We start from the raw sequence: 21805 nt of genomic DNA, 5'->3' as shown, positions 1-21805 counted from the left end.
AAATGGCTTTCAAGCTGCAAACATAACAAAAAAAAGCACCACAAAGATGGCCCATATGACTCGTCATTATTCAGTCCCTCTATTTTTACGCGATTCCTCAATCGCTGAATACAACGTCACTTTTTTTTTGTGATCCTGCATAAATCATTATTTCAGATTTGTGAAGACTGGGTAAGGCTGTGCACCACTCTCAATATCCCCCTTTCCAAGTCTGAAAAATGTTAAAATGCATCAGAATTTGGTAAGAGACCAACATAAATTAGAGTGATGCATTTTGTTTGTCCTTTGTGTCATGCAGTATGTGGTAAATGCTGTATCCTAATTATAAAAAGATTTCTGTGACATCGAATCTAATTTCTGGAAAATGTGTCTTTTATGCAGCTCTAAAGCCCCTGGTTATTTATTCATTTCTTTATTTTTGTTGAATGGAAAACAGCAGCTTGGCCATTCTTCAAAATCTCCCTTTTTTGTGTTCTAACAAGGAAAAAGTCAAATGGGTTTGGAACTACAGTGAGGGTGAGGAAATGATGGCATTCTTGGGTGTACCAACCACTGTCTGAAACATGCCAGAATTCCACTGTAAACAAGGCTTGTTCACTAATTTTAGCTTGCAGTTCTTTCTGATCCTTTTAGATGCTTGTAATTTGAAAGTCACTTAATACGTTTTTATACCATTGTAAGCCTATGCCATAAAACACAAATGCAAGCACCACTTAGGAGACATTACTTCCAGCAACACTATCCTGAAATGAATGTTTGAGAGAGTCTAAAAGCTTTTCTTTCTTCACTTTACAGAGGAAAACTTCATTGAAAAAGCTTCCAGTCTTAGAGTAAAAGCCTCTAATGTCGGTTCTCTTCGGTTCTGAAGATCAAGCAGGCATTTGTGGTTTGGTCTTATGCAAGACTTGGTACTTCAGGCCCACATTTTATGGTATCTTGACTATCTTCTCAGACTTTGAATGTCTAGTATGTTAATTTGTGGAGCACAGGAGATTATCTTCAGTACCTGAGCCTGGATTTCTACAGCATACAGTTAGCTTCACCCTGACAGACTGTCGCTCAAAATCTGATCTCAAATGAGCTGCGTTGCTAGGAAAAATAAGACATCAAAATTTCTATTTTGAGATCTATTCCATTTTCTTGTTGCTAAAAATTGAGGGGAAAGAGTTTGTTTAACCGTAGCAGTGCATTATGCATTGTATCATGAAGAAGGTGAACTATTATCAGTGTATGAATCAATCATTCAGAATGCCAACAATTTCTATTTCCCATATTATAAGCACAGAGCTTATGATAAAATAATGCACAATACTCATGAGCTGAAATTCAGGCACTGAAAAAATGGATACTTGGCGTCCATTTATCGGTTCGGTATCTCCACACACAATATCACAATACTATGCTGTATCCAAACAGTGTTTCTGTCATATCCTGAATCACTACGGTCCACCTATAATAAGTGTTTATATCCAGACTATTTTAGACTGGTTCGGTCGCCACTACTGCGGAGTAGCCCAGTGCCTGCGTGTCTCGTCATATATAGAAACAGAGAGAAGTTGCTCCGGCCAGGGTTGGACTGGGACAAAAAATCGGCCCGGGCATTTTGGCCCAGACCGGCCCACTATATGATCATAAACACCACCCATCTTTGCACGTCCTTAATTATATGCATAGCAACTCCTATTCATTAAAACCACTAATGCCATGTAATGAGTGAGTATAGGAACGAGTGAGAGGTAACAGATGAAATAAGTAAAAATTTGACATTTATTAATACAGTTGAACTATACTACACAGTGATGAATCCTGAAACAAGCTATGAGCTGCATTGGCATAGCAATACATGTGTTTCTTACAGGATTTTTGTTAAAACTATGGTGGTGGGACCTCTGTCCTTCTAGGGGGGTTGGGGGGCATGCCCCCCCGTGAGTAAATTTTTGGCATTTTAATGTTAAATTCATCAATCTGGTGCACTTTGAGAGTTCAAAATTAAAAGCTCCAACCCATATTCAGTGTGCAAATTAAACAAAGAAAAAATCAAACCTCTTTTAGTTACAGTGTCTATTTACATTACACCTACTACATAATAATAGTTATAATATTAATCCAATGACAGTAATAGCCATATTTTGTAAAACAAATGCACTAAAAAATAAAGGAAACTTTCATAATTAGGGTTGTACCAATTTCTATACTTGAAAGAGATAAGCACATGATCTTTTATTTTGACGCAAACTGCATCAAGCTTTTATTTTGGCGGAAAACATGGTTTACAAACGCCTCTTATTAAATTTATAGTGAATTGCGGTAATCGTCAACTATGCAGATGTGGAATTAATCTGTAACTGGGTTATGGGTTCCTACACTCATGACATAGCCAAAGTGTTTTGAAAGTAGTTCTGCTTACCGCAGGCTCTACACTTTCTCATCTCTCTCCTGATCCTCCTCACTATCATCATCATCACAGGAGCTGATGAAGGTCAGAAAACATATATTTTGACACAGTTTACAGTGTCTGCTTTAAGGGCCTGGTTCTATTTTTTCACGCTATTTCTCTGCACATTCCTTGAGTTTCTTCTCCATCTCGCTGACTATTTTGACAGATACACACTGACACTGCTGCACGCTCGCTCACTCGTTTAAAGTTGTGATTGGGCCAGCCCAGTGTCAATCAAGAAAAGAGCCAATGGGCCGCTGATCTACGTGTTTCATGGGCTGGTCTGTCAGAAAAAAAAAACTAACACTGACTTTTTTTGACCAATGCATTACACCGGCACAAACCCAGCGCTGCCAATTAAGCAAAACAAAACAAAATGAATGGGCCGCCGATGTACAAATTTTATGGGCCGTTAAAAAAAATAAAATAATAATAGGCCTAATAATAAAAAGTATGTATGAGTATGAGATGCATCGGCCCAAAAAGCACGTCGGCCCACCGGGAAAATGCCCAGTATGCCCAATGGCCAGTCCAGCCATGGCTCCGTCTACAATGTTCTTCCGCAAGACGCATGCAGTTCTGTTTATTAACTGCTAGGGCGCCAAAAGTTAAGGACTGTAGTTTTAAGTCATTTATGATCCGTAAAGTGTTGACAATTATACATGATTCTGATCATCCACTTCATCAGTATTTAACCCCCTCCCTTCTGGCCATAGGTACAGCACATACCCATGTGTAGATATGTGTAGCATACCAAGACAAATTCCTACCAACTGTATTGTTGAAATGGCTAAATAAATTTTGAACTTGAACTTGAAGAAAGGCCAGTTATAGTAAGAGCTTTGTCCCTACAACCATATGTGTTTTGAACAAACAATCCTTTCAATGCACATAGAGGATCAGCCACTGGTGTGCTATGCCTTTGTCATTGTTTGTGATTTGGTGTGTTTTTTATTGTATAATTTTGTAATTTTTACATAATGTTTCTTTTTGTATGCACCACTGTGGAAAAGAATTTCCTCTTTGAGGACAAATAAATATGAATAATCTATGAATACACTGTACTAAGGACAGACAGGACAGTGTCACGTGGGAACCATTTTTTTTCTTTCTTTCTCTTTTGTGCATTGCATTGCATTGCAAATGTCATTTGTGACATTTGTGGGCACTGGTGTTATGCCATATCAGAATGAAGGGTTACACAAAGTTTGAATTTTGCAAAAAAATGCTATAGAGGTTGTTTACCAACATGTTGTGTTTGACAACAATGTGCTTGTGCTAACAACTCATTGAAAGTCCCCTGATGTTCCATTATGTTGCTACCTGCTGAACTACCAGCCTACACAGTGCTTTTGGGAATCATATAAGCTTGAAATACGCTAACGATGCGCCTTGGTTTTGAGACACAGTCATTGTCATAATGGGATCATTAGTGCTTCTATAACAAGAACCTGGACAAATCTGTATGCACGAATGCTCTACTGTCGATAGCATGTAAGATATATTAATAGAATGTTTCTTTATTTTTTCCCCAGTTTTGTTGTACTGAAGGTGGGTGAAGAGGATGTATATGTTATGCCTTATTATTGTTGTATGTTATTTCTTGCCAATTCCAATCTCGTTGACTAAATATACCCTCATATGAGATTCATCCTCTGCTTGATAGGAGGGAATATGATGTCGGTTTCATGCTGGCCAGTGCCATTACTGAATCATTTTCATTGGGCCACTGACTGGAATCTAACCTCGGATGAATTCAAATGTATTTTTAATGTCCATTTTGTCCAAATGTAGTCTTATATGCCTCATAAGTTCAAACACGTTGCTAACAGCCCTGCAAGCTACAGTCGAGTTTGAGGAATAGATATTATATAGTGGTGTTCATCATAAGGAAGGATTTTTTGCTAACGTTTTTCTGCCAGTTATGACTGCTGCGACCAATCACGTTCCTCTCCCTCCAGGCTCAACCTCAGACTGAAGACTGAACCATGCCCGCTTGTTTTGGACACTTGACTGCACTTGCTGCATTTGAGCTTCAAGATTATATGCACACATTTGATACAGCACCGATAAAGATGGTGTAAGCAATTTTAGGTGAAGTGCCACTACAGATGGGAGTTAAATGTTTGTGGTTCTGTTCACTGATTATGTTTCCTTAAGGAATCCATTAACAATACTTAAACAATAAGATCTTATTGTGAACAGTTAATCCATGCATACGTTTCCTTTTTACATTTTGTTTTTCTGACCTCGTAATATTTAATCAATGACAGACTTCTCTCTGGCGACAAGGGCTACATTTACACTGTAAGTCTTAATGTACAGATCTGTTTTGTTTTTTGGCCCGACTGCTTGCACTCACTTTAGACAGGACTGGTATCCGATATCTGTGTTTATATTAATTCCCGCCCAATTTGATTTTCGGTGATCGTTTTACTATCCACATGGTAGACCCTGCTTTTGAATGGCCATGCTATTAAAATTATTTATATAATTCATGTTGGGTGGTCATGATTATTTTCCAGCATGGACAAGATAACTCATTTCATTTTTTAATGAATTCGAATGAATTAACGAGAGAGAGAGATAGAGAGAGAGAGTGTGAGTAACCCAATAGTGAAGCTTGTTAGTTTAATTACAGCAAAGTGATCACCTAATTGCTGAGAAATATATTGTAGCTTTCAGTAGTGAAGCTGTTTTATTTATAAAAGTCACAGGCAGAGGTTGAAAACCAGCTCCTGAATGTTTCTGTGTTTGCGCAATTTCTTTTCTTTAGAAGCTAAATGTAAAGTTCCCATTTCTATAAAAAGCTGTGAGCGAGCACTTAATACAACATTAAAAAGCTATCTTTGTGAATAAACGTGTCGTCCTCGCCTTGTGGTGGCTTGGAATTCAAAGGGGAATTTGATATGCGTGTTTAGACGTAGGTCAAATGTACAGATATTGGATATGTATCTGATTTAAAACCACATTTGGAAGTGGCTTAGATCGGATGCAGAAAAATCGGATCTTGAGCAGATTTTTGTGTTTACACGTGTGCAACAAATTCCGATCTGTGTCAAATGTGAGTAAAAGATCATACTTTTTGTACCAGTGTAAATGCAGCTATATGCAGGACATTTAGGGGCCGTTAACACAATATCGTTTTTAACTGAAAATTTTGTATGCATTTTGGCCATTCATTAATATGACAGTGGCGTTTTGGGGGGCTGAAAATGCAAGCTTTTGAAACGATACTGCTGTCGTTTCCATATGAACAACAAAAACGCGAATTTGTGAAAACTGACATTATAGCCATGCGTGTTATGTGTTCATTCTACAGGCACGTAATGTTTCTTTACAAAGTGACCGCCAACTACTGGCCTCGTATGAATGATACAACTTTTCTAGTCATTTTCACAGATCCGTGTGAATGGATCATGTTGACAATGTCATCATCTATTTGCGAAAAGTTGCTTAAACCTTCCCCTGCAAGCTCACGTTCATCTGCCTCAACTTTTGAGTGCGACGCCCACATCTCATCATCCAATCAATAACCAAGTTTCTGCCTTTTTTTTTTCTTTTTTGACTTTAAATTTAGTTTGATCACATTCAAGTTCTTTAGTATCTTACGGTAAATAGTAGTAGTTTCAGAGCTGGCAATCATTGAATGCTGCACATTACTTTACTTAACATTTACTTTTGATGAATTATCACAATGTTTAATTTATGGTGTTTATATTATACAATGCCATAGATGGTTGTAAGATTGCATATTTTATCTCCTTCATCTTTTTGAATGAGTAGTTGGGAGTAGTAAAGCATAGACATTTCAAAATTAGATTCCCAGGATATTATTCAGCACATTCACTATATAGATTGTGTTAGTATCAGCTAGTGGTTGCGTTAAGACTGGAATACACTACACGACTTTTGCTTAGATTTTTGCCCCGATTTGCAATCTGGGTGAGTGCAGTAGTTGCCGAATGTCCGCGCCAGTCTGCAGATTTTGTGCGTTCGGAGTTGGCAGAAATTCTCAGAAAATCACGTCGTTTATGATGGGCACATACCAAAACATGTTTGATATTTTGAGCCGATTTAAGAACACATCAAGAGCGTTGGATGAAGTGTCTGTGGACCTACAGTTAAGTGAAAGCAAATCTGCAAATGCATCCTATTGTTTGTCAGCGATGAAGAGCGATATTAGTTGAACATCTGCAGAATGTTAAGATTCTACAAATCTGTAGAATTGTTGCATTGTCCCAAATAAATAGATTGATATTAACAAACACATGTAAAGAGTTTCACAAAAATTGATATAACTCACATATAGTGTTTCTTAACAATGTGACATCGCCAACTGAATAATACAGCGTTTTTAGTCATTTTCGTGGATCCGTGTAAACGGGGATAATTTTGACAATGTTGTCATCTGTACGTGAAAAATGCTAAGGAGAAACGTTCCCGTTTATTGTATGTATCGTTGTTGTGTAAATGTACCCTAAATCTATAGGCTGGACAAAGACATCATTCTAATTAATATGTGTGTTCGCCACCAACTGGACAGGGGCGGGAATTACAGTTACAAGTGACAATAGTTCATCCTCGATTATGGATTACTGCTAAAAAAAATCAGTCAATGGGCCTCATTCATTAAACTTTAGTAAATATATGAGTAAATTCGGACCCTTACGGACCTTCCCGAAAACTATCCTCCAGATTCGCAAACATCCGATTTGATAGTTAAACATGCGAATTCCAAGCATTTGGAAATATGGCGCGCGTGCTCTCATATCCACAATTAGCATAATCCCAGCCCACGAGTTACAACTACGTAAATTACGTGTCCAGGAACACTGGAATCTTCTGGACTCCCTTCTCATGTTTGGCTCCAGTATATTGCATAAATGCTAAATAGACTAATTGGCCAAATGCCTAACAAAAAATATAAAATAAACATGTGTCTACCAAAAAAAATTTGCCAGCTGGTGACATTTGAGTGCGCTTTGGAGGCGCAGCGTTTTTCCAGCTGTTTTGGTTGCTATGGTGATAGCACATTACTGCCTGCCCCAGGCATATTCTGTATCTCATTTTGAAGAATATTACTGAATATAAAAATGCAGTAACCAGCAATATTAACTATTCCATTGTTGTTCAGTCATTGTACAAGTAGGATGGTTGGTCGGTGTGAAATTTGTCCCGCCCCTCCTCCACTGTGATTGGACAGCTGGATAAAAAGAGCACTGCGTTTTACCCAAAGATGAACTGTTTTCAACTTTCAGCTACAAAATAAAAAAATAAATAAAAATACAAATACATCGCAAACGAACTTGTGAAATATTATCAAAATACATTTTTATCAGTTTGCCTAAAAGAACACAGATCGTTGTAATGTTTTACGCACCATTTACAGGTGGTACGGAGCAGGTTTACATTTATTTCATACCAACTAACATTTTGAAAATACGAACATTTTCATGATTCATGAAACATAAAAATTTGTTCTACTCGTGTTTCATGAATGAGTCCCAATGACAGAAATTATTCAGTGTTTTTTTTTTTTGCCTTTCTCTAAACACATTACTATCATATCAGCAAAATCTAGTGTCTAAGTCTGTGTATTGATATATTAGTACATAATCCAATTTTAATACATGTACAAATTGAATAAAACATGCCTAAAGTATTTTAAACTTGCAGTTACCCTGTTTTGCAGTTGTATGTGTGCCCCAGACTGTTAAAGAATCTGAGATTATATGGATTTGTTCTGTATGCAGGTTTTAAAAAAGGCCTTCAAGTCGTAGATTTAATTTTAAAAATTCTCCAGATACCCAGTGGTATTACATTTATACATTCATTTATGGTGCATTCTCATCTGTTTTCTTCTCACTTCTCACGTTTGTTGAGTTAAAATTAGTGTCATTTAGGTCTGGCCAGCCAAAGACTCAGGGTCAATGGTGACTGGGAAAATGTCAACAGGTTAAAAGTTCATTACCATGTTGAGGACAAAGTGTCAAAGAAGTGACAGGTGGTTCATGAACACACTGCTATTTGAGGAAGACTGTGTCCACAAACTCTCTCAAGACACGGTGCTTCTGTACTGAGAACATTGCATGAAAACAGTCATTGCAGAACACTCATCCCTGTCTAAACAAGATTGTTTTATGATTGTGTTATTGGCTGACTCTGGATTTCATAACATAATATATTTCCAGAATGATGCTCTCTCTATTACACCCTGTATCAAAGCAGTCACGAACCAAAGTGATGAAAGAGGGCGCTCATGATTTCTGACATTTCAATTATAGATCTGAATAAAACTTAGGCTACATGTCTGATTGGAGTTTAAAAAATATAGTCAGAATGCACAGGATGGGTGGTTAATTGATATCTTAGGGGCTGTTTACACTTGGCCACTTCATGCATTTTCTCAGATCGGATAGCTATCCGATTGTGAAAAGACCAGGTGTAAACACCCTCCGAAACGCATTCGAGACAGATTTGAATCCGATCGCTCAAACCACTTCAGGAGGTGGTCTGGGCCACATTCCTGACGAAACTGGACAAGTGTAAATGCATCTGGTTGTTGAAACCACATATGTAAATTGTACTCCTCCCAAAAATGCTAAAGAAATAAACGTGTGAGAGCGTTATATGTTATAGCCAGATATGACGACGCTACTGCAACACACATCGCCGCAGATGAGCATCTATTCATAAAGCCAACGTGCAAACTATCGCAAATCAAAGTGAAAGTAAGTCGCAGACGCTTAACACACAATCATCATCATTAAAAGTAAAGAAATGAAATGATCTTACTAGGGCTGTTACTGCTCTCTCTTATTGCGGTCTTTGATTTTCAAATTTTAGCTGATGATCAATAAAATGCAGCTCATATCTGTTGCTTTCGGTGACGTGCGCTCCATTAAATCTGCATATAGCGCGGGAATTGAAGATCGGATTTAAATCCGTTTCGCAAAAACACATTTATGTGACCAGGTGTAAATGGAATCGTTTTGATAAATCAGATAGCTATCCGATCTGAGAAAACGCATGAAGTGGCCAGGTGTAAACAGCCCCTTATATATTTTATGTTTTTTATTTCATAGTTTGAAAAGTAAATTTGAACAGTTCAACATTTACACTCACCAAGCTTTCAGCAAGTTACTCACCAGTTGGCCATTAGCTTAGCGAGGAACTGCAACATTACATGGTTTATATGGTTAACAATTTACCAGAATTTACCATCAAGGGTCCAGATTCACCAAAATGTTCTTTAAAAGAATATAAGAAATTTCTTAAGATAAATTCTAGAAAGTTTGTGAGAATATTTGTAGCAGTTCTTGCCAAAGACCCACTGATCAATTAAATGGAAAACACCTCAGCACGCCTAATAAGCACGCCCAGTATTTTTGTCTCAAATGGCTGACGGAAGTTCAGCACTTACGTTTTTTTTTTTTCTTTTAGAACAATCTTAAAAAACAAAATACGAAAATTGCGAATATAATATTGTATTTTGGGGAATACAAAATATTAAGTTACTCACCCTCATGTCGTTCCAAACCCATAAGACTTTCTTTCATCTGACTTTCATCTTTTTGATGAAATTTGAGAGCTTTCTCTCCTTCCATTGGCAGCTGTGCAACTACCCCTTTGAAGCTTTAAAAAGTTCATTAAGAGATCGTAAAACTAATCCATATGAATTAAGCAGTTTAGTCCAAATTTTCTGAAGAGACACGATCGCTTTATATGATGAACAGATTGAATTTAGACTTTTATTCACATTTAAACATTGATCAGCAAACATAAACAGAAGCTCAACTATATCTGCTTGCTGGTTAAATCTCTTGAGAACAAACCGCATTGGTTCTTACTAAAGCTCAAACGTGCTGCGTAACACGAGATTCAGGCTGGTTCCAGAATCAAATCACTGAGGGTGCTTCTGAATAGCTTGACTACGTCAGACTTCCTACTTCCGCTCAATTTCATTTCGCTTCTGTAGTCAGTCTGAGATAGCAGCCTATCTTTCAGTTTTCCAGCGGCCTTCGGACGGCCGGGCCAATCAACGAACAGAGGGCGGGCTGAGAGCCGTGACGTAGATGCTGATTGTACCGTGGATGCGTAGATTTACTTCACATAATCTGCAAAAGTCGTTCACAGCCATGTTTACTCCGGTATTTCGCTCGATGGTTTTGTTTTCGCATCATACATGTGTTTACAGTGGAAGTTAGATGCGGCTGAGCATGCGCATAACACACGCCATAACCAAACGTCATGTGATTGTCTTACGGGTAACCAATGAATTTAAACTTCAGACAAGCGACCCCCCACGAGAGAGAAAACACTTCTCTTTTATGCCATTCCAGACTCTGTCTACGAAGCAAAGCGAAGTAGCAGAGTTTGGTATTACCAGGCTAGCTTCTGAAATCACTGAAGGTGTTCTAGCAAAGTGCAGATGTAGGCTAAGCAATGGCTCCACCATAGAAGTGTACAGTGAGACATTTAAGATTATTTACAAGTCATCACTTTTACCAATAATTTAAATTTTGCCATACATATTTTTCTATTAGTCTGCCTTTACTTTTCTTTAATGTGTTACTAGTATTTTAGCATGTCATATTTCTGTCCCGTGCAGAGTGAATCCAGCATTTATATTTAGATGTTACTTCTAAAACTTTGTAGCATGCAATTGGCGGTCGGCCGGTCCTCTTAGCAAAATAACAAAACAGTAGTTTAATTCAAATAGATTATATAGGCTGTAGCCTCGAAAGCGAGCCAAGACCGCTCCCTTTGTCAGTTCATCGCAATCTCACAAAGTTCCCTTATCATCAATGAGATGCCAACAATGCACAATAAAACACTTACATCATGTACAAGCGTTTCGCAAGCGTTTTTGTGAAACATTTGTGCATAACTCAGCACTGAATATAAACTCTGGAGTTTTGAGCAGCGAGACTCTGACTTAACTTAAGCACCTCTAATTGGCCATTGCGTTCAAGAGATCAACAACTATGTATGTCTGTGATTGGCTACTCACTACTGCAAAAACACATTGTAAATAGATACAGTTGATGTTCTCCAGAGTGCAAACTAGGGATGCTCCGATCAATCGGCCGGAGATCAGTATCGGCCGATAATCACATTTTATGACTCGATCGGTATTCGGTACTCACTAACCTTGCCCGATCTCAGAAACTGATCACAATTTGATGACGTCAACACGTGAGGACGTACATGATGCGTGGGGACTTAAATGATTTGGCGCTGCAGTCATGTCATCGCTGGAGTGGAATTACTATGATGTTACAAGAAACAATGAAAAATTCACTATTTGTCGTGTATGTTACAAAGAAATCTCACTTGGAGGAGCATTGTCTCAAACATTTTATACGACGAACCTGATTCGGCACTTAAGGACGAGCCAACACGAGACGTATGACGAATACGAAAAACTGGCAACTTGCATCAGACTTCTCCATGTTGGAGTTTAAATGTTTCTATTTATTTCATCCTCTTTCTAACATTGGCAATGTTTAATTAAACCTAATGAGTAGGGATGAGTCACGATTTTCGAATATTCGATTAGTTGATTTTATTAATATTGAATAGGTTGTGCGATTATTGTCTTTAAAAAAATCCCCATGTTTTTGGCTCTGAGGGTGGCGATGCCAATAACGCATCTAAAAGATGTCAATCAACTCTCAGACAACAGAAGAAGATACACATTGTCTCACACCAGAGTATGTGAGCGGACTTGGTAATATGTATTAATAAACTAGTGTTTTCTGGATGCAAAGATAAAGTTGGCGATGCTGACTTGCCATCTTCTCAGTAGTGAACGCGCCTATAGAGAGAAATGCACACTTAATACGGATAAGCCTACATAAGCAGAAAGTAGCCTGTTTCTTTTCGATTTGAATTGTTGTTGTTGTTGTTGTTGTTTTTTAAAGTAGACATTTCAAGCTTTCTATAGATATATTTCTCAGGTCTGTGAGGCAAGTAGCCTTTACGCTGAGGTTCGGTTCATTTATGAGAATAGCTCCAATTCACACTCCGGCGCCTCCATATCCTGATTATATTGTGTGCTATATTTGTTCTTATTTGTTCTTATTTATTAAATCCAGGCAATTGGTTGATGAAACATTGGTTTAAATTAAGATACAATTTATACAAAATGAAATTCACTTTAAAGAATGTCTTTCTACAAAACAAAACTTAAGTGGTCAAAATCATGTCTGACCCACTCCAAATTTCTCCCGATATATTGGGCTATGATCCTATCTTACTCATCTCATGCGGTTCCCTTTTCACATAATCAACAAAAAAACTAAAATAACATTATATTATTTAAACATAGATATGAAACGCATGTTTAAGTTTAAGTTATATTTAAGCCGCTCCGCTTTTCTCACATGTGTGTGGCCTATACATGCATGTGTGCGTGAATATGGGGGACGGGTGAGATTTTCGAATAATAATTGAATAATACCCAGTGATCTTCGAATATTATTTTTGCTTGAAATACCCATCCCTACTAATGAGTTGCATAAAGCTACTCCAATTTGTTCTTTTAGGAGTTTAAATGTTGATTTTTTTTATTTTTTTTATTTTTTGTCCTGCTCAGACTTGTATTGTACAATGTTTAAGTTACCCAGACTTACCCATTTTAAGAGATTAAATGTTTATTTTGTCCTCCACAGTTTACTATTGGACAATGTTTAAAGGGGGGGTGAAACACTCAGTTTCAGTCAATCTTATGTTAATCTTGAGTACCTTTAGAGTAGTATTGCATCCTTCATATCTCCAAAAAGTCTTTAGTTTTATTATATTTATAAAAGAAAGATAGGCTGTACCGAGTCTTTCCGGAAAAAAACGAGCGGCTGGAGGCGTGCCGTGTGGGCAGTACTTTCGCGCCGATAGCTAACAACACACAGACATTTGAAGCAGTTTTACTCACCGCCTGCGGTTCCAACGCACGACCGTGAACCTTTATCGTTGGGACTGCTCCATCCTTAAGCATTAGGCTAGATGATCTGCAAATCCGGCTTCGAACTAGGCCTTGTTTATAAAACAATCATCGTCGAAATGCTGGGAACAAACAAAGTCCTGCGACTGCAGCGAGCACAGCGCTTTGATGAGCGTACTGCTTTCGCTCTCTTGCTCTGGTCTACGGGTGCGCGCGCGCCCTTCTGGGAGAAGTGCCCTTAGGACCCGTATAAGAAAATTCCACCGCATCTGAAGTAACACATGCCCATTCTCGAAAAAAACTTTCCGAAATTTGTGACAAACCGGAAGGAGTATTTTTGGCACAGAAATACTCCATCAAACGTACAACTTAATTTTTGAAATTTTGTCCATGTTTAGCATGGGAATCCAACTCTTTTAACAGTGTAAAAAACTCAGTATGCATGAAATAGCACCCCCCCCCCTTTAAATGCACCTTGTGGGCTACATCAGACTGCTCCATTTTCTATTTCTTTTTTTTTCTCTTTGTCTTATATTAAGTATATTAAGCATCGGGATCGGTATCGGCCGATCACTATGACAAGAAATCGGTACTCTGTATCGGCTGCAAAAATCCTATTGCAAACACAAATATGCTCGGGAGTGTTTGCCAATCTGTTTTGCCAATATATTATTACAGTATCAACTGAGGATGCTCTTGCTTGAGTTTGAGGGTGCTTGGCACTAGCACTCCCGTAAAACCGGGTCTGACGAGAATGAACCTCATTGGTTCTTGTGTAAGTTCAAATATGCTGCGTTACACATGAGAATGAACCCCATTGGTTCACGAGGAAGCTCAAACGTGCTTCGTAACACAAGAATGAACCTCATTGGTTCTTGCACGTCAAGCGAACATGCTTGGGCTTCCGTTTACCACAACTGATGTGTAAGTTGATGAATGTTTATATGTAATAAATCAATCTGTTCATCATATAAAGTGATCATGTTTTATGATCTCTTCATGAACTTTTTGAAGCGTCAAAGTGTCAGTTGCTTTGCTGTCAATGGAGGGACAGAAATCTCTCAGATTTCATCAAAAAGATCTTCATTTGTGTTCCGAAGATGAACGAAAGTCTTACGGGTTTGGAATGATATGAGTGTGTAAATGTTTTGTGAATCTGACTCCAGAAGCTTATCTAGGGTGTTTAAAGTTTCTCCAGAACGCCATGTGGCAACACATATTGTGGAATATTCTTCACGTTAAGCTACTGATGCAAAAATGAGAAACAAAATAACAATTCATCTTCACATTTTTGTGAGCGTTGCTGTTTCACTGAAGAACTGGTTAATACCCAATACCACGATGGACACCATGAACTGCGCTAGCGTAAATATGCAAGAAAAAGCAGCTATATATTGCCATTGTCATAGGGATAAAAATACATACTTTTTAATAATGCAAAATGCAGTTTCAGGCCTGTTATGAAATATTTATGCCTGTAAAACAAACTCAATTCATCTGCTATGAGCAGCTGAAGTAAACTCTTAATTTTGTCTGTTCTTGAATCCTATGATGCTGAACCCGACATTCCCAATTACACTGTTGTGTATTTTATTTTGAATATTTGTTTTATGCTGAATTTAGCATGCCTTCTCCAAGACATTTACTATGCTACTATGCATGTGGTTTCTCACTGATACTTTCTTACCGATGAAAACACAGAAAACCTGAACTTACAGAGCTGTTTCATAGAGATGTTTCAGTCTCGGTCCAAATGCAGCTAAGTGTGTATTGTTTTCTTAACAGGGTGCTGTCACCGGGAGATTGAGTGTCTGGTTAACACATGATGTTCAAGGACTACAGATCTGGCCGAGCTGTAGGTGAGTTGATATGCATTCTGTCTGCTTGATGTACCATCAGAGAGTGTAGATCTCACAGCAGAAAAAGGATTTGTTGGCAAGATCTCTGCTGCACAACTGATAAGACTGTCAGTGTTCCCATGAGAGGCTGCTTCTCAATAATAAGAGGTTCTTCTCAAGTTCTTTGGCATTTATTCTGTCACGAACAGGTGGAAACGTCTGCTGGATCGCCTCCGTCACTTTTCCATTCTTGTTTGCACTTTCTAAATGACGGGAAGTTTAGATTTCAGAGCTCGCCGGAACCTTTTATCAAGTTTTGGGAGGTTAAGCTGAAAGGTGAGTCTGATACTGCTTCAGATGCGTTTGGCGAGCCAAGATAAAAGAATAAGGTTTAGTCTGATATTAAGTGTATAAATAGCCCAAATGTCTATGCCAGTGGAGGACTAGTGCATTTCAGAGGATAAATCACAAATGCAGTTTCTGTATGAAATGCCAGGTAGCCAGATGGACATTGCTCAATCTCTTGTGTAAACCCTATTTGAACTCTGTCGCTTTGAGCTTTTTTTCTGTGAGATAAAAGCTTTGCGCTTGTTAAACCTACTCGTTTCGTTGTATTCTTAATCAGTTTTTGGCTAAATGCATTCAAAAATGTTTTGACTCAATATTGACATCTGACATTCAGCTTGACGGACTACAATCACTCAGGAGAATAAGTATTAGAATTTAATTCTGGACAGGAGAATTGCCGGGCAACTGTGTGGAAATTAATTTCTTGAATGCGTGAGGAAGATGAGTGTGTCCTTTCTTATTAGGCTCTGTGTGGGCCATGCCGGTTGGCTGGCTCGTGTTGAATCTGTAGAGGGGTGTCCGTGCCGTCACACGGCTCTGCCCTCCCCATAGGTGGCCGGTTTATGTCGCATAGTCCTGCTGCAGCTGTATGGGGGCAGATTGCCTCATTTACACAGTAGCTTTTCTTCCACGTTCCCCTCATCTAGCTCACCGCACAGAAACAGCGTTGACTGATCACTTCCTCTTTTGCACAATCAAGGACAGCCGATCCAGGAATGTATTTTAGTGCTTTCTCTCAAGGTAATGCCAACTATATGATGTGCCAGAAAAAGAGAACTGAGAGTTTAAACATATTATAGTCAACATGAATTCCAAATTGTACTTAATACTTGTATTGTGAACGATCCGGTTCATATTATTGCAAATAAAAATGTCTTAATCTGGGTTCACGCTGTATGATTTTGTCCACGATTTGGCCGTCTGAGACACATTTTGATAATCCTAAAAGGTTGCTCTGTTCCTGGGCCAAAATTTGAAGTCTTTGATCACTAGTTTGACATGTTTGTGACAGCCGATTAATGACCATTGTGATCAAATTTGACCTATCCTATGATTTTTACTGTCAAATCAAAAACCAGTAGGAGCGCCGAACCTGATGACGCAATTAGTGAGACAACAAACCACTGCTTGCTCCACATTCACGTCTTCATTTTTTTTTTTTTTTTTTTTTTTTCAAGAAAAGCCATGATCAAAATTGCTAGCCATTTCTATCCCACATGTAAATGCAGCTCACAGTCACCGAACGTGTCACGGACTGATGATGTAAAACTTTTTACTGACGTACAGTTTGACATTAATGACAACTGAGATCTTACAGTGTGACATGGCTTACAGCTAGGATCATGTTCATACAGTGACAAGCAACAGTCGTAAAGGTCTATTATAAACTGTACGTGTGCACCCGACTTTAGTCATTTTTAATCAAAATGTAAAAAAAAAATCAACTTTTCTTCTGAAACATCTTCCATTTTTTTATGTAAACAGTATGTTGATTCACTCTACCTAGAAAAGTTGAAAACAAAAGCTTTACATTATTGATTGGAAAAACTATTGTTAAGTTTTTGAATTGTCATCAGGAGAATATGACACTAAATCTGCTTTAATCATTAACCAAAATGGACACATTTTGGCTGATTATTTGACCTGGCTCATATGTTTATTTATATGTTTACCACCATTTAAAACTTTGGGATCAGTATCTTTCAAAAATTCCTTTAAAGAATGTATCGCTGTTATAAACAGCACAACTGTTCATAACATTTATATATATATATATATATATATATATATATATATATATATATATATATATATATATATATATATATATATATATATATATATATATATATATATATATATATATGTGCAAGGGATAATGTATTATTACATGGCTACCTACCAAATAAATCAATATTTTGACACACAATATTGATTTAAAAGGAGTTTATTGATTTAAAAACGATTGTATTGTTTCCGCTAAAGAAAATAGTCCGTTCCGTCTCTACAGTTAGAATCCTGCGTCCATAGCAACACTCTATTTTTCATGGCAACGGTGTGTTATACTTAGCAGCGGTCTGTTATCAAGAAATAACAGACCGCATTCTACATTAGAATTCAACCAAGCCATGTGTGTGTGTGTGTGTGTGTGTGTGTGTGTGTGTGTATATATATATATATATATATATATATAAATATATACACACACACAATATATGTATAAATATATACACACAGTGTGTGTGTATATAATTATATATATATATATATATATACACACACACACAATATATTTATTTATTATAATTATTGTTATAAAAAAGCTTTATATATATATATATATATATATATATAAAGCTTTTTTTATAACAATAATTATAATAAATAATATATATATATATATATTAGGGGTGGGAAAAAAAATCGATATTGCAATATATTGTTGTGCTCTCTGTCGCAATAAATAATCGATACACTAACGCCCAATATCGATATTTTATTACAACACAAAATGATTAATTTACCCGTTGTCAGTGTCACTGTCACTACCCAATATCTACCATTCCGTTTGCGGGGGGCGCTGTTCGAGTAAATAGGGGTAAAGTGGCGCAAACAGCGGCCGGTGTTAACTAACAACAACAGAGAATTGCAGAAAAAAAGAGAAGCGAGAAGAATGGCGGAAAACAATAAACAAGTAATAAAAACTCAGTGAGTGTTTTAGCGCAATTTTCTCACGTCATGGGATCACAACACTAAGAGATAGTAAATCTTTTCCTGGATTTTTTTTGTGCGTTCCCGAGATTAGACCTTCCTTAACATAATGCCAAAAACCCGAAGTCTCTAGGTGGTCTGGTTGAGGAGTAGATAGAAGTGCAAGATTGGTGCGCACAGACGCACAGAACAGAAATCATGAGTTAACAATCGCAATTTTGTCCGGTGGAAAATTGCGCTAAAAACTAATCAAAGACCCACCCGCTAGTTTCCACTCTAAAGGGTTTTACGAGACAGTCGACGGAAAGGCACTGGATAAAGACTATGCAATCTGCAAGAACTGCTTTGCAAAGATAAAATATAACAACAACACTACACTACGAATCTGCAAATTGCACCTCGTTCGCTACTGACGTTTCAGTATTATGGTTTACACATGTTAATGTTCATGTTGTTTTGTAATGTTCATGCACTTTTATCTGTCTACACTGTAAAAACTAAAGGAGCCTCAAGTATCCTGTTGGATACTCAAGGAACTTCAAAATGTAATTTTGGTGCCTCAAAGCTCTTTTTCCTATAGAAGGGTAACTGGAAGAGCATTGACAATCTTTGAGGTTCTTGCTGGAACTTATGGGATCCTTTAAGCACTTTGTATTTACTTCAGAGGTTCTGGAGTCACCTTTTCATTACCATGAGACCTCGAAGTGCTTTGGGGGAAAATAGAGGAACTTAAATGCGATAAAAGGGTTATTGGAAGATCTTTTAACATTTAAGTGGTTCCTGGAAGATCTCTTATGTTAAAGCCAGCATCTGGAGGAACCCAATGGTTCAGTGAGGCCCGAATTAGATTATTATTCTATTATTATTATTATTATCCTATTATTATTATTATTATAGGCTACTTAAGTTTGATTCAGTATACATACCCAGGTGAAAAAGACGTACTATTAAATGTATTAAAAATGTACTTGAGTGTGTTTTTAGTAGACCTACAATACAAATATAGCCTACTTTAATGCATTTTTATTATTATTATTATTATAGGCAAGTTTGATTCAGTATACATACCCAGGTGAAAAAGATGTACTATTAAATGTATTAAAAATGTACTTGAGTGTGTTTTTAGTAGACCTACAATACAAATATACTTTAATGCATTTTTAATACATTTAACAGTAACTATAGTCTTTTTTACTTGGGTAGCTTACATATATTTAGTATAGGCCTATTTTATTAAGTCATTTAAACCTTAAACAACAACACTAAATAATAATAATATTATATGAAGAAGAAGAAGCAGGAGGAGAGAAGTATTATTCTGTCACGAAACTGCTGCTATTCCTCCGCTGTCGTCGCTTCAGTGATCCTCGCGCTGCTCGCGCGCAACAAAGCTCAGCTGATCGACGTCAGAAAGTAACGGCTCCTCTCATCAAAGCTTCCGCCGTTTGTTCGGCTCTCCATTACAAGGTTTGTAAACTCGCCAAATAAATATAAATACAGAGTCTATTCACTATATATTTAAACACACATATATATAAACTAAATTTATTATACATTACTACGTTTTTACAGTGTTTACCACTCGTTTATTGCACAGTATCTGGTATGAAGGTTTTAGCCGCGATGCTAACTACGTTGATCTAATGAACAAATGGAAATGATTGACTTATTGTCTTAGATTGATTTAGTCATTCAATTCAACATATTTTGTACAACTGTGTCTTCAAATTGCTGATATAGCCTAACTAATTTAGAAAATTCTCTGATTCTTGGCGTTTGTTATGAATAACAAAAACAGGTTATAGTTTGCTCTGTTTTTGTTTAGCCTAACTTTACTACAGGTGCCCTCATTCTCTCAAATACTATTTTAAAGCCATTTACTGGTCAATAAATATTATGTTGTGAATAATCAGCTTTGTTCTTTTGTTTCCCCAGAACAACCATTACATTTCTAAAATAATCTGAACATTTCAGTGGCAACATTGAATTACAGTAAGTACCTGCACCACATGCAAGTACTTTATTACTATGAACTTTCTCTGTGTGAAATTGTATTGTTTGACTGTGTACTTGTGTTTTTTAATCAGTTACTCTCTGAAAATCTTTTCTCATGATCTCAAATCTCATTCATGTTACTCAGAAAAATAATATCACAGGTTTGATTCACAAAAAATGCTATAGACATTTTAACTCTGAATTATAACTTCAAGTTTAGTCTTTTTCGACAAAAAAATAAATAAATATGAAAAAGCAATTAGGCTTCAGAAGACTTGCAACACAACCCATAACACATGAGTTGTGAACTCATTGATTATTTTTAGGATCTTTTCTGGGACATTTTTGGAGCTTAACCATTTTTACATAAATTGTTGCATTGAATTGAACTAGACAAGTGTGCATAAGAATGGTTTCATGAATGATTTACACAATTGTTTTCTGCTTGTGTTTCATGCAGTGTAAGTGATCGGTGACTGGGGTTGCATTATGCCTGAGATCTGCTTTTCGGTTCCACAGACAGAAAGTCAAACAGGTTTGGAACGTCACAAGGCTGAGGAAATTATTTAAATTTCACAACTATCACTTTAATAACATTACTAACAGTAAATTTTGTACTTTGCAGGGATCTCGGAAAGCTGAAATACAAGTTTGATCAAGAATAAAAATCCTCCTGTAGAAAAATCATTGAAGTGCCTGGACCATCCACCAGAAAAGAGGAAAAACAAACGGAAAACGATGCTGTACCTTTTCACTTTTCTAACTCGTTAAGTACCTCACACCAACTTGGTCCCATAGTGACATTTTTGACCACAAACGAAATTGCTGATCGTGTGAATTCATATTGAAATGACTGAATTCACCAGTGAACATTCACAGAACAACAGATCATTTTACTGCACCTTAACTCTGTTTTGGGTCGAAGCCTCTACTTCTACTTCCTCTATTTTGTTTCATGAGAATACTCAACAACCATTTATGAACACTGTTGATTCAAGTCACACATTTAAGCTTTTCAAAAGCCATATTGTACATTACAGTCTCCAGTCTAACGGCATCCCAGACTTCAACATTTTATGATTCAAAATAGCTGAATAACTAACCATCAGAGATTTCAGTATAGAGATAAAGGTTACAGCACAATGAGTGTATATTAGCACTGTTGTTTGTTTTTGGCATCTGATAGAGCTTTTGGACTTGGAAACAGTGATGTCAGACTAACCATCGGACTGAAACACAAATGTTTTAAAGTTAAGTATGATGGACATTTTTAATTAGTTCAAATGTAATTTTTTTTACATTGATTTATTTAGTGGAACATATGTGTTTCCATGCATTTTGTTGATGTCTTTTCTTGTTTATCTATTGTATATACATGGTTGATTATTCATGTTGCTTATGTATTATACTATTTTTTTGTGTGTTCATTGATATTAATCTGTAGTTAGCTTTTTTTCCCCATGTGCATGGAAGTGTATGTATAAAAATGAATATCAAATATGTAATAAACAATTCTTATTTTGTATTTGG

General features: G+C 36.9%; 1 protein-coding gene across 4 annotated transcripts in view; it reads left to right on the top strand.

Annotated features, from left to right (window-relative positions):
* Positions 1 to 21805, top strand: part of enox2 (ecto-NOX disulfide-thiol exchanger 2) — a 250392-nt gene that overhangs the window by 48695 nt on the left and 179892 nt on the right. For all 4 annotated transcript variants that reach the window (XM_081382659.1, XM_081382656.1, XM_081382657.1 and 1 more), the window contains exon 2: positions 15168 to 15241. In XM_081382659.1, the coding sequence (XP_081238785.1) occupies positions 15205 to 15241 (37 nt within the window). In that variant the 5' untranslated portion in view covers positions 15168 to 15204. The remainder of the gene's footprint in view (positions 1 to 15167; positions 15242 to 21805) is intronic.

The sequence above is a fragment of the Scardinius erythrophthalmus genome, assembly GCF_964197995.2.
Source record: "Scardinius erythrophthalmus genome assembly, chromosome: 13".
Lineage (NCBI taxonomy): Eukaryota > Metazoa > Chordata > Actinopteri > Cypriniformes > Leuciscidae > Scardinius > Scardinius erythrophthalmus.
This window is presented reverse-complemented; position numbering and strand designations above follow the sequence as displayed.